The sequence below is a fragment of the Caloenas nicobarica genome, chromosome Z, assembly GCF_036013445.1.
Source record: "Caloenas nicobarica isolate bCalNic1 chromosome Z, bCalNic1.hap1, whole genome shotgun sequence".
Classification (NCBI taxonomy): domain Eukaryota; kingdom Metazoa; phylum Chordata; class Aves; order Columbiformes; family Columbidae; genus Caloenas; species Caloenas nicobarica.
Window position 1 is genome coordinate 28,289,127 of NC_088284.1, and position 14,214 is coordinate 28,303,340.

Sequence of the window (14,214 nt, forward strand, 5' to 3'; positions counted from 1 at the left end):
ACAGACTGAAGCGTAGGAGGTTCCGTCTGAATATGAGGAGAAGCTTCTTTACTTTGAGGTAATAGGCTGCCCAGAGAGGCTGTGGAGTCTCCTTCTCTGGAGACATTTAAAACCCACCTGGACACATTCCTCTGCGATCTGCTCTAGGTGAACCTACTTCAGTAGGTGGGTTGGACTAGATGATCTCCAGAGGTCCCTTCCAACACTAACCATTCTGTGATTCTGTGCCTGAAAAGATCATGGAACAGATCCTGCTAGAAGCTATGCTAAGGCACATGGAGGACAGGAGGTGCTTCAAGACAGCCAGCATGGTTTCACCAAGGGCAAGTCCTGCCTGACTTACCGAGTGGCCTTCTACGATGGAGCAACTACATCAGTGAACAAAGGAAAGGCTAGGGATGTCGTGTATCTGGACTTCAGTAAAGCCTTTGACATAGTCTGCAACAACATCCTTCTATCTAAATTGGAGAGATATGGATTTGATGAGTGGACTGTTCAGCGGACGAGGAACTGGCTGGATGGTCACACCCAGAGAGTAGTGGTCAATGACCCAATATCTGGATGGACACTGGTAACAAGTGGTGTCCCTCAGGGGTCCGTATTGGGACCAGCACTATCTTCATCAATGATACAAACATTGGGATCGAGTGCACCTTCAGCAAGTTCATGAATGACACCAAGCTGAGTGGTGCAGCTGACGCACCTCAGGGATGGGATGCCATCCAGAAGGACCTTGACAAGCTCAAGAAGTAGGGCCATGTGAACCTTACCAGGTTCAACAAGGCCAAGTGCAATGTCCTGCACCTGGGCTGGGGCAACCCCCAGTATCAATACAGGCTGGGGGATGAAGGGATTGAGAGCAGCCCTGTGGAGAAGGACTTGGGGGCACTGGTGGATGAAAAGCTGGACATGAGCTGGCGATGTAAGCTTGCAGCCCAGAAAGCCAGTCGTATCTTGGGCTGCATCAAAAGCAGCATGGCCAGCAGGTCAAGGGAGGTGATTCTGCCCCTCTACTCTGCTCTGGTGAGACCCCACCTGTAATTCTGTGTCCAGCTCTGAAGCCCTCAGTACAGGAAAGACATGGACCTGTTGGAGAGGGCTCAGAGGAGGCCACGAAAATGACCAGAGGGCTGTGACACCTCTCCTGTGAGGGCAGGCTGAGCAAGTTAGGGCTGTTCAGCCTGGAGAAAAGAAGGTTCTAGGGAGACCTTATTGTGGCCTTTCAGTACTTAAAAAGAGCCTGTAACAAAGATGGAGACAGACCTTGTAACAGGGCCTCTTACGAGAGGACAAGGTAAAATGGTTTTAAACTAAAAGAGGGGAGATTCAGGCTAGATATGAGGAAAAAATTTTTTACAATGAGGGTGGTGAGACACTGGAACAGGTAGCCCAGACAGGTAGTAGATGCCCCATCCCTGGAGACATTCCAGGCCAGGCTGGACAGGGCTCTGAGCAGCTCTATCTAGTTGAAGATGTCCCTGCTTACTGCAAGGGGGTTGGACTGGATGTGCTTTGAAGCTCCCTTCCAACCCACACTGTTCTATGATTCTACAATTAAAACAGATACGTACTGCTACTTCACATCTGCTAACTGTACATTTTGGAAAATTAGTTTGTCTTTAGAGAGATTTGCATGTATTTTTCCACATGCAATTTCAGTTGCACGTAACAGGTCAGTCTGACACATATGTAGCTTCAATCACTATGAATTATGATATGCAAATCCTTTTGTTCAGAGACATGAGACACGGTTTCCAACTTGTGACTGAATTTCAAATAATATATATTCCTACCTCAGAGCAGTAAATGTTCAATTATTTTTGACCCAGAATTGACCAAAATTCATGAACCATAATTTAAAGTTCAGAAGCTTCCCTTTAAATTATTATTTTGTTGTTGTTGTTATTGTTGTTGTTGTCTTTTTTGTGGGTGTTTTTTTTTTTTTTGGTATGGAAATGTGACCTGGGGATACATTAAAATGTTAATGTTTTCACTAATAACAACTGATACAAGGCACCATTAATGCATTCAACTGTAGTGAAATATATGTGTAATTTAGCTTCCTGTGAAATTAAATATAATCATAAACTTATACTCTATTGTATACTTTATGCAGTAAAAGGAATATAATTGATTTTATGGCACCACGTACGTGAAAATATTCTAGAGGCTTGAATTGGAAGCATGACTAATTTAAACAGGCAAACAAATGCGCTTTTGTGGGTTTTGTTTGTGTTGCCTTTGTTTTTAAAGGAGGGTAGTTAACTACCGGAATAGCTTATGAAGATATTGCTTTTTATACAAAGGCTAATCTACATTTTTTGGGGAAAACATTTAGAACAGATAAAACGCTGTTGCCAAGGAGATCTCTATAAATGAGATCCCGAACCACAAACACTGTCTCTACAACAGAAATAACTGAATAAATTCAATGGCCTGTGTTATGCAGTAGGTAACAACTGGATTATCGCTACTCTCCTTGCCCATGTTATTAATAGTATTCAAAGCATTCATGAAATATAAGAATGCTTCTGGTTATGTATGGATTACCAACAGTTATATTCTGTATTACCTGCCTCAGAAGATGCTTTGGACTTTTCTCCATTGTGCTGATCAAGCGTAGTCAGACATCCAGATGCTCTCCTCACATCCCATAATTTTACTCTGTTGTCAGCACTAAGAAAAACAGATTTGCATGCATTAGGGAAATTGTGTGCACCACGGTTCAATAACTGTCTTTAGCCAACCCTCTGGGAACTCACCCTGGTCCAGCCACTATTCAGAACTACTCATCATGCAGTCACATTCAAGACAATAGAATTTCACGAAAAGATTTTTAAGACAGACTTCAGACATTCATTTACATGAATTAATAAATATAACTGGTAGACTGCAGGCACATGAGTGAATCTTTGTCTACAATAAAATACACTTGCCTCTTTTACTACAACATAACACTCTTGCATACATACACAGACTAGAAATAAACTTGCTAGTTCTTCTGTTGATTAAACCGTAGCTACAGAGTCCAGCATTGCCTAATGGTTGTCTGGGAACTTGGGCTCTTGCTATCGCAGATCTACAGGATGACTGGTACACAAATTGGCTACGTACACATAAGCTGGATAGGTCTACACGCTCAGTTGTCATACAGTGCTATGGCAGAAACATGGAGAGCTTGCTTCTTCTGTGGGAGCTCACTGGCTTTGCCTACATTACTGGGGTGGCACAAGGAGGGAAAGACGAAGGTTCAGGCTGCTGTCATTCATTCTGGTTCCCAGGCTGCATGCTCATGCTTTACTCACACTGTGCCTTTGCCAGCAACAAAAGCAATGGTAACTGTTGGTACTAGGCACATGCTGCACACGCTTAGAAGTCAACATCACAGGCAGCGCATTTTGTATAGCACCTTGATATGCAGCTTGATTTGAGCATTCCAGTAGTATATTTCTGTGTGCACCACAAGACTCTCAGGACTGGCAGGAAAATTCATAGAAAAGACCACTTCCCATGCACTAAGTCACCAGTGTAGATGTATTTAGCGACACTATTTAGATAGCTCCCAGCAACTCAACTGTCCTTTCAAGGAAAACAAAACAAACCAATAAACAAAAAAATCCAATGAAAACAAAACCAAACCCCTCCAAAAAACCTCCCAAAAATAAATCACTTTTCACCCCAGCTAAACAAAACCAACTCTATCTCTTTGTTCTACAGCTGGAACATATACTCAAACTGCTTCTTAGAAAAGCAGTCTTCTAACTGAAATACTACATGCTTTTTCCTGTGTGTTTTCAAGTTAGATTAGTGCATTAATATCAGAAATATAGATAGTATACATATACCAACTGATCAAAGCAAAGCCAACTGTTATTCCTTATGTCCTGGTTTTGTTAAAAACAAGACCAGTTTCTCTTTAAGAGAATTTTCCTTTCAGCTAAGTTATTCTAGGTAACTGCACTTTTCTGAGTTTGGCTGCTTGTTTTTGCAGACAGCAGCTGATAACACAGCAATGGTACGCAAAATATTGAAAAAAATGCACGTCCCATAAGTGAGAGGGGCGTATTTGCAAGTAGGCGAACAGAACAGGTGACCAAAATTGATTAAGTATTCCATCCCATCCACATCATACACCCTATAAAGGTGGGACATCACGAGGGTCTTGCTCTCTTTGACTATGGCCGGCATCTGAAGAGGACCCTGCCTGTTGTGCCTGCGATCTGAGATCTGGTTCCAGACCTTGTATCTCTCAATCTAGTTCTGGTTTGCTGTGGAGTCCAGCCCAGGACTTCCAGGTGCCTGCCCTGCAGTCGCTGCTGCCAGCTCCATTGCTGAGCTGTGCCAAGAAATTCAAGATTGGTTTTGTATATTTTGTATTATTTTCTCTATTTTATTAGTAGCGTTAGTAAAGCATTTTTAACTTTCTTCCAACTTGCAAGTCTCTCTTTGCCCTCCTATTGCCTTTTCCTTGGTGGGGAGGGCTGGCAGGGGGGCAGAAGAGAGGGTTAACAGAGAGCATCTGCCATGGTTTATTGTTGCCCTGCATTAAACGGTGACACCTTATCTGTTCTGCATCTGACAAAACTAATGACTAATTTGTTCTTCTGTGCTCTCCTCCACTACAGATTGATTCTGTTAACTTCCAAGTGGTATTCCACCTGAGTATGCTGACAACACATTACTTCGGTGCAAACAAATATTCTAAGACTGTGAACAGAGATATTGTGAGCTTTAAGCTGACTATAAAGTAAGCAACAAACTGGAAATAGTTTATTGAAATATTCTTAACAAAGGCATAGAACGAGCTCCCTTATTATAAAAGCCTATAGTTGTCCATTTTTGATAATGCAGTTTCTATTGGCTAAACTTTTCTAGCCAGTTCTAATGAACAAAAACTAGTTTCTAACCTTCTCTAGTGCCTAAAACTGAAGTGTGTGGAGGACGCTCAGAAAACATTACTTCTCTGACCGTTCCAATCTCTTGCCAAAAATATGGAAGAGCCAAGCATCATACAGAGAAAACTGGAAATAACACGTTTCATAGGCAAGCCACACAAAAACCAAAAATATATTTTCCCTCCCCTGAAGTGATCACAAGCAAACATACAACTATCTTAGAAAACAGTCACTTCTCCTGGTACACAAGATTAGTCCAGATACTCTGTATAGCAGCACCAGTCAGTTTCTCCTCACTACCGCTTCATTATCATATTGCCAGTTCTTGCCCATATTTGTCTTAGCAGATGGCAAAACTGAGTTATGATATTAGGAACTAGTCATCCGTCTATAGCATTGAATTAAGTAATGAAGCCATACGAAACAGGTTTGACATGCAATTATTGTAAGACAACATGACAACATAGGTAGACACATGTTTATAATTATATGACTTTGAAGCACAATGTTTTCGGAGACATCAGTAAGTCAATATTTAACAAAATTTGCTGCTACTTCTGTGATAGAAAAACAAGGGAACGATTTTTCATTTGCTAAAACAAATCACACTGTTTGAAAATTTCCCAAGTATGTTGAGACTTTCAGAAGCTTGGTATCAGAAATCAAGGGTATGCAATTCTGATATTAACTTACTCAAATTTCACTCTCAACTTATGAAACGGACAATCCTCTCTGCAATTCAAATGAAAAAATGTGCTAACCATGAAACTAAGAAGAGAAATGGCACATTATAATCAAAAGCTAACATAAGCAAAAGTTATAGGAAAGCCAAGAGGATCTTTTAGACTGAAAATTATTGGAATGAAGGAAAAAAAAAAAGAGGAGGCCTGGGAATATCAATATATTAATATAATCCATACTTACTGAATCACTGTGGCTTGGAAAGTTATTACCTGTTAGTTAAGCTACCAGAATTATAATCTCTGGCATGAATAAGCATGATTAACCAGGATGGTACTTTGTGGTAAAAATATTTTACTTTGTTATAAAACAGATCAGCAACGTGCACACTAGTAAACAGTAAGAAACTAGTATCTCTATAATGCTCTATCACTTTCCTATACCTTTAAATGCAACTACTATTTCAAAATTCTGTACAATCTTCCTATAAAATAAGCATCACTTGGACAGCTTTCCAGGCTTAGTTTTTCGAGGCAAGATGTACAAAACTGTGAAGAGGTTAAAGTAAACGATGAAGATTAACTTTAAAAGTGCATTTGAATTGTAAAAAAGCATGCATAATGAATGTATTCTATTTTACCAGACATTTTTAGTGCATATAACTGTCCACCAACATCTCTACCTTGCTGTTGCCAGAACATACTCGTGACGTGGAGACCAAGATACTGCCAGTACTTCTTGCCTGTGACCTAAAAATTTTGTGAAAAAACTTATATGATTTTCTAGGAAAATATTTATACGCGCTATTGGATGTAAATAACTAAAAGTAAAAGCAAGACTTAATTCTATAGGATCCACCAATCCAGAACAATAATCTAAATTGTAATATGAATTTGAATTATGTGAAAATGTATTATTTTGGGCTAGAGGTTATCTGTTTTTCTTCTGGTTGCTCAAGTGGGATTGCAGTGAGCTGAACGTGAAATAGAGTATTACACGTCTATACCTTCTGATAACAAAGGTAGTTTTATCAATGCAAAACATTATATAATAGCACATCTACAGCTACTGAGTTTAAGTAGTGTTATTAAATTTTGTGTTAGCACTGGTGTTCTCACACACAGAAGGAACTTTCCATTTGTTTTTTTCTTCAAATCCTTTCAAAATGTTTGAGATGCCCATTGTGGCTGATTCAGTTCAGAAGAACTTACTGGCTTAAGCTCTGCATCTCACGAAAGCACCAAGGCTGCTTTTAGACTTGAGCTGGCCAGTGAAGAAATAGAGCTGCATCTCTACATTGCTATGTCTCAGCTAACTCTTCTCTACAGTTTCTACATCAGATCTGGCTCTTGCCCTGCTGGTTTGAAGCCTCAAGACTTACTGTGTAATTGCCTTCGCTTGAGCACAAGTATACAGAGTCATACTCCAAAAAGTAAATAGTAAAAAGAGAGAACATTATGGGCAAATTCTCATTAAATGCAAAAAGTAATGGATTATGCAACAATAGACCCCTGTGTTTACTGAATTAGGTAAATGCAAAGGACTAGAAACCACCCTTCCACAGCAAGTAGTACATTGCATGTTATATAGAAACTTCTAAACAAATCCATGCAAGCAACCCTACACAATGTTTTTTTGAAAATAGCCAAAGTTCTTTTTTTTTTTAAAAAAAAGAAAAAAGGCAGCATCCCATATTGAATTTCCATTAACACAAAACCAAAATCTACACTTAACTATGTAATAAATAGTAATCACTATTGATTAGGTCATGAAAATGCTCAAACATCTGTAATAACTGTTCATTAATTAATATTTATATTCTCCAATTCATTAGTACTAGACTAACGCTCTGAAGAACCTTTTGCCACTGTGTAACTTCCACAATGGCAATAAATAAATTAGTCATGACACTTACAAAGAACACATTGTATACAGTGTTTCTTTACAGGACTTGTTTTACTCAAAGTAGTTATTGTTTAACATTTATGTTTCAGGCTAAAAAGTACCCTGCAGAATGTGAGAACAGGATCCAGACTTCAAGTCACAGAGCTGTACTTGGGGACTTTTGGTACCAACTGTAACAAGAGAAACAAAAGACAGTTAAAAAAACCCCAAGTCTTTGAGAGAACAACAATAAAAAAAAATCTTGGCGATGACAAAGAAATAGAAGTGTTAGCTGCGTAACAGTTCATTTAGTCAAAGCAATGCATTCTATTAATAGATTTCCATTTCTAGTCCAAGTAAATTCACCATATAACAAACAAAATTTAGAAACTGGAGTAAACAGGACAGTACTTAAGAAACTTAAATATCTCCTCTTGAAATATTTTTTTTCTAAACATAGTTAAATTGTTTACACGTAAGCATCACGCGCTTCCTCCCCTCAATTTACACAATTTACTATGTTTGGATCTAATTACCTTCAAATACTAATTTATGTAATGAAAGGTAACTTAATTATAGCTAAGAATTTTCATATAGAAGAAGAATTGATTGATGCATTATTTCAGAAGAACAAATGTGATATTCTTATCGACATCATCTGACTAACCCATCATATCAATGAGCTTCTATCTTATGAAGACCCAAATTAAAAATAAAACAGGTGAGGGAAAAATCTCCTACTGATTATTACTTGCTTTTTACTATAACCCTAAAATGCATTGGGATTTCTTAAAAACACACACATACCTGCTATTAAACAATGCTTTGTGGCAACTGGAGACATGTGATGGCTATAGACTGTTCCCTCAAAGTGAAATACATCTGCAGCCTGACAAAAAGAAGATAAAATAAATCACAGCACCAAGTCTGTTATCAGAATGTAAATATCACTAAATATTTTTCAAGTAACCACTACAAATGAGACTAATACAAATATTGTTATTTGCATATTAACAATAACTCTCCTGCTTAGAAACCAGACCATGCAAACATCACAAACTAAATGTCTGTTTCCAACTCTAGAAAAACTATGCCAGGGCTCAAAGATGACCCAAAACAAAGACGAAGAAAACTGGCTAATCAGAAGCATGAATGGAAATTATTTATGAATTATCAAAAAATTTAAAAAGCTACCAAGAAAAAACAGCAAACAAGAATGCTGTAATTTGGAAATAGAAGTCAACGGGAGACACCTAGACTAAATTTAGAAGCCCTTTGTCATTCACAAACATCACATAACTATCTGCAATTCCTCAAAACCAAAACAACCCACCAGACAATATTATCAGCTCTCTTGTGAGTGATAAAAATTAGTGAAATATAATCTTGACTTTAATAATCAGTACAATTACTTTCAGGTACAATTGCTTTTGTTGTCTTATTCTAAAATACTGTATAAATAAAAAACCCCGAACTTAAAACTAAGTTGTCTGTATTTTCAAATACACCATTTGGTGACAGAACAGGTCAATCAATAACCTTCATATGAACATTGTGTCTTTTAAGTGATGCTTACAGAACCACCTGTAAAGGGAACTGAACTTTGCATTTATGAGATCTAGTAACTGCAAACACAGCTTCATGTCTCACACAAAAAAAAAAAAGCCAAAATGTATTTTTTATTGTGTCCCTAGGATGGCAAACCTCTTATTTTTTTAAAAATTATTTCACTATGCATTAAACAACATTCGAATAGCATCAGTGTAAATCCATTAATACATGCATACTGGAGACAAGATAAATGCAGTCCAGAATTCATAGTTCAACAATTGGATGCAAGGATTGGTGAGTCAAAGCAACATTAAATCCTACAGAATCGGTTTACTTTAATAAAGCCAGTTACATTGGTTAGCATTTTCTCAATGGTTTTTCTCATTCTCCACCTATATTTAGAAATGGTGTCTATAGTGCTTATGACAGCAGAATTTTGGATCTAATGATGCTGAGTGTCAAGACCACCCATGCTTCAAAAGCAGTATTTAGGCCTTGGTTACTGAAAATAATTAGCCCTGCTGTACACTACCATTACCATCAACAATCCCCAAGATGAACTTCAGACCACTCCTTCCTAGACAAGTTTACACAGTATAAATTCGAACAGCTCTATTCTTGTTCACTGCAAAAGCACAAAGGAATTGTCCCAAGGGTTTCAAGCTCTCGTACAGTTTAGATATTCACATCTTCAGAAACAGACAGGTACAAACCAAGGTATACACGAATGCCACAACCACGCCACCCTCTTCTGCACCCACAGTTCTAGCCATCAGCTGTTTTTCATCCTTCTGGATGCTTGGTCCTCTTGAGCTCTGGGTGAACTGCTGATGTGGAATGAATAATATGTATACAAAGAAGCCTGCAAGCTGTAGAAGTTCTCTCTTACTTGTAAAGTTTGTGTGTCCCATATTTTCAAGGTTTTATCAAATGAGCTGGATGTAAACATGCCAGTGTCATGAGGATACCACTGGACTGTCTCCACACTAAATCTATGTACATCAGGATGACTCCTGAAATCAAGGGAAAGATTCCAGTGGTTAGCGTCTTTATGATCTTCTTATAATTGCCTTGATATTCAAAAACAAGTCAAAAACAGAGTTTAAACACTTTTTCTTTTAACTTGTAATGAAATTTTCAAGTAGAACGAGGGTTTTGGTGTCTCAATTCTCAATCAATCAACTATAATTACTTTGAAGAGCTCTCATTTCAAGAAACTGTGGGTTAAGACACTCAATCTGGGGCATAAAAGGCACTAAAGCCTTTTGAAATGTTTAAATTCTAATGTTTAAAGATCTAATGTTTAAAGTGAGGGCCTAACACTACAAACCATTCACACTTGTGGAATCCCACTGTCTTAGAAATGTATCCACTGAACAATACAATCACATATACAGTTCAAAAAAATTCATGATTATTAGCTAATAATTACAGCTGCACAGTCACTGGAAATTTGTGTATACTGAAGTCACCAGATAACAGTGGACTGAGTTACTGAGCTAATTATTTTTGCATTCAGAAGTGAAAGAGGAAGAGCAATACGAAACTTTCAACTCAGTTATGCATAGTAACAGAATGCAATATAATTAATAATACATTAACAGTGGTGGGAAGACGGGACATGAGAGCCAATCTTGACAGCTCCAGGACACGACTCAACCAACCAGGCCCTGAACTGATACCTAAAATCAGCAATTAGAAATAAAATAAGTCTATATGAATATGGCTCATAGATTTTTGGCATTTACTAAGTTAATAAGGTTCACAGATCTTAGGTGTTAGGCACTTGTTAGGCACATTAAGTAACAAGAATGGTATTTGTTAAGATAAGCAGGAGAAGGTTAGGAGACAATGCGCTTGCTCCTGGAAGATAAGGTGGTGAGACCAGCGCAGAGTCCAACTTGAGATGGGTTACTACTATCTCTGCAGTTTTGAGCCGAATAACAAAGGGACTGTGCCTGCCCAGAACTTGGGGTCAAGCAGCGCGCAGTTTGAGAAAGACTTCTTACTTCATCCCAGGACCCCCAAAAGACCACCAACATATTGAACTACGTATGTTCAAGGGACATTTACAGATGCTAAGTATTTCCAAGAAGTGCAATGAACATGTATGATCGGTGTGGATATAACCTGTGTCTGAGAATTGTTTGGGGCCCCCCTTGGTGAAAATGATTCCCGTGGGAGCCAACACATCAATAAAAGGTGCTTGCTTCTAAAATCAATTTGGTTTAAGAAGTTTCTTCAATTAGCTGATTTATGGTATCAGAACAATACAGGTCATTTCCTACATCTGCTAGTCCACTCATATCTGAGCTGAATCCACATGGATCCAGCTCCAGGGACCAAACTCATGCTCCCGGACTCAGAAGTACCATGCTGTTGTTGGTTAACCTTAGACAGCCATGCACCACCACAGCCACTCACTCACTCCCTCCCTGCAGTGGAATGGGGAAGAGAATCCAAATGGCAAAGGCAAGACAAGAAAACTTGTGGGTTGAGATAAAGACATTTTAATAAGTAAAAGGAAACAAAACAACACAACCCACATAAAAAGGCAAAACAAGTGATGCAAAAGCAATCCCTCACCACAGGCAGACTGATGCCCAGCCAGACCCAAGCAACGGCAACCCCTGAAACCACCCCCCCCAGTTTTATTGCTGCACATGACATTGTATGGTATGGAATATCAATATTAATCTGGTCAATTCGGGTCAGGTGTCCCAGACGTGTTCCCTCATAGCTTTTTGTGGAGCCCCAGCCTACTTGCCACAGGGGCACAGGGAAGAATGGAAATGGCCTGACACTGTGCAACAGCTAAAACAGTGTGTTATGCAGACTGATCACAAATCCAAAACATAGTACCATACAAGCTACTTTGAAGAAAATTAACTCAATCCCAGCCAGATGCAGTACACGTGGCTCCAACTGCAGCTAGTGAAGGGCTCACAAGATTTCTTCACTTCAGTTCTTATCTTTGCATTGTTCTCTCAAGTGTCCTGGCTTCCAAACCATAACTACTTGTGCAGACACAGATGGAGATCTTCTGTACAGATCTGGCACTATAGCTAAGCTAATAAACCTCCCTGCTTGAGCTGCTAGAAGGCACGTAAGCCAGCACCAACAATGCCAAGTGAGAGGTACTCAGCAACTATTGAGTTTAGTTTAATAACTCCTGCATTGCTTATCTCTGAGGCATATGCTAGAGCAGCCTGTTAGTTTGCCATGGTGCTAAAAATCAACTATTTTGTGCACTTATCCTACATTGGGGTAGAGCTAAAAATCTTCAGTACCTGCAGTGCCAGGAAATCAAGCCTGGCTCACTGTGAACTTGCTCCTGCAAAGGCATCTGTATGCACTGTGCATAAAAATCTGAGCACATGTAACTAATTATCCTGGTACAATACATGTAGGTTTGCAACACTGGACTGTGTTCAGCACTGCACTGGAGCAATCAGTTCTGCCATAATCCAGGGGGCTGAGGAATGATCAGAAAAACTCTTGGGTAGTTCTGAAGGAATCACCTTTGATCTTTATAGGCTTAGTAGGGGCCACATGCCATTCAGCCTGCCTTCAAGTCTTGGGGATATGTGTTATTCTCAGTTGATTCTATATGCAGTAGTTTCCTCTATGACTCAGAATATCCTAATCTCTACTACCAAAGAAAAATGCAGAATCAATTCTATGGATAGTAAGGTCACTACCATTCATTCTTCCTAGACAGGTTTTGAGTAGAGGAGACTACCTTACACACAAGCATCAGTTATATATTATCTAGAAGGTGATATTGTTCAGTTACTCTCAAATGGCAGTTTTTGTGATAGGACAGCGTGGATTTTATGAAACCATAAGTGGAACAAGTTCTTGGTTTTTGCAATACTGGCCCTAAATTCTAGATAAGAAACACTGGGTAAATGACAGACTACCACCATCAATTATCTTCTCTAATGTTCTGAACTACCGGACCCTCAGCAGTCCCAGTTTGGTCAATTCAGAAACAGCCTTAAAGGTTTTCTACCAAAAGTCTACCCTTCAAGCAGCTTTGAGAGCAGAATTGTTTGTGCCCTGCAAACCTGGAATACAGGCAAACTTTTGCAATGCACCATTAACAAATGCTTCAAAGACATGAGCCAGATAGTCACATGGGAAGCGTTAATTACAAAATTAATTTATGACGTCAGGAACTCTGCATGAATAATATTCCAATAGCTGAAACTATATCTGTAGCTATTAGCTACAATAAGTATTTAAAACATACTAGGAAGCTACAGGAATACTGAGAATAGGTAACTGATGCAAAAAACCTATTATGTTTACTTTAAGTGATAATAAGCCTAAAATTTAGAAAATTGTGTTACACAAAATCAGATTCTACTAGTATGATTTATGCCTCTACTCAACTGATAAAAATAAAATATGCATCTACACAAATTAACACCTACTCAAGGAAAAAACCTACCAACTAACTACACTCATAAACAAAATTTTCAAGTATGAAATACTTCTACTGACCTAACTGAAGTTAACAATGGCACGATTTTAGCACAGTTTTGCCAGTTCTTCAGTCTGCTATATCTGTTCCAGAATTAATTTTGGTTTGAGATTTGGGGATGTACAGTCATCACTTGTTCTTAGTTACAATTTTAATTAGTTTTGTTTAAGAAGTCCTATCCATGAACACTTACCAAATGTAGCTTACTTGCAGTAGATTCTGTTCCTATGCGTTTGCTTTGATGCGTGTTATATTACCCTTTCTCTTTCTTATGGTCTAAGATACCATTTAAGCCTTTTATTGTTAAAAATCTCTTCTGTTATTGTGAATCTTACTTATGAAGGCCTCGGACCTCAAATAATTTGAAGACTGGGAAAAACTAAGGGGAAAATGTAACTACTAATCTTTTACACAGTAGGATATATCTTGGTATGTGCCTCAGATTAAGTTCTAACCTACTAGATAACCTTACTATGTAAACACAAGTTAAAAAACAGGTTTTGCTAGAAGACTTAATACCCGTAATGGACAAATTCATACTGCCTGCAGGGAAAGCCTGACAAATCAATAAAGGCTTTTAGTCGTTGTGTAGATTACACACAGTAAGTATGCTGTTCTTCAGAAAAATATGACTCAATTTTGCCAGTAACATATCTGTTTTCATTCAAACATGTTCTTAAGAAGTTTTGTATTACTTCAGAACCTGCTGAGTTA

The 14,214-nt window shown here is 38.5% G+C and overlaps 1 protein-coding gene across 7 annotated transcripts in view; it reads right to left on the reverse strand.

Moving 5' to 3' along the window:
- Positions 1-14,214, reverse strand: part of ERCC8 (ERCC excision repair 8, CSA ubiquitin ligase complex subunit) — a 33,990-nt gene that overhangs the window by 16,415 nt on the left and 3,361 nt on the right. For all 7 annotated transcript variants that reach the window (XR_010607835.1, XR_010607836.1, XM_065656313.1 and 4 more), the window contains exons 4-8: positions 9,901-10,024; positions 8,268-8,349; positions 7,583-7,651; positions 6,259-6,325; positions 2,573-2,676 (exon numbers count right to left, since the gene is read on the reverse strand). Coding sequence is in view for 5 of the 7 variants with exons in the window: in XM_065656313.1 (XP_065512385.1) it covers positions 2,573-2,676; positions 6,259-6,325; positions 7,583-7,651; positions 8,268-8,349; positions 9,901-10,024 (446 nt within the window). In the remaining 2 variants the exon portion in view is untranslated. The remainder of the gene's footprint in view (positions 1-2,572; positions 2,677-6,258; positions 6,326-7,582; positions 7,652-8,267; positions 8,350-9,900; positions 10,025-14,214) is intronic.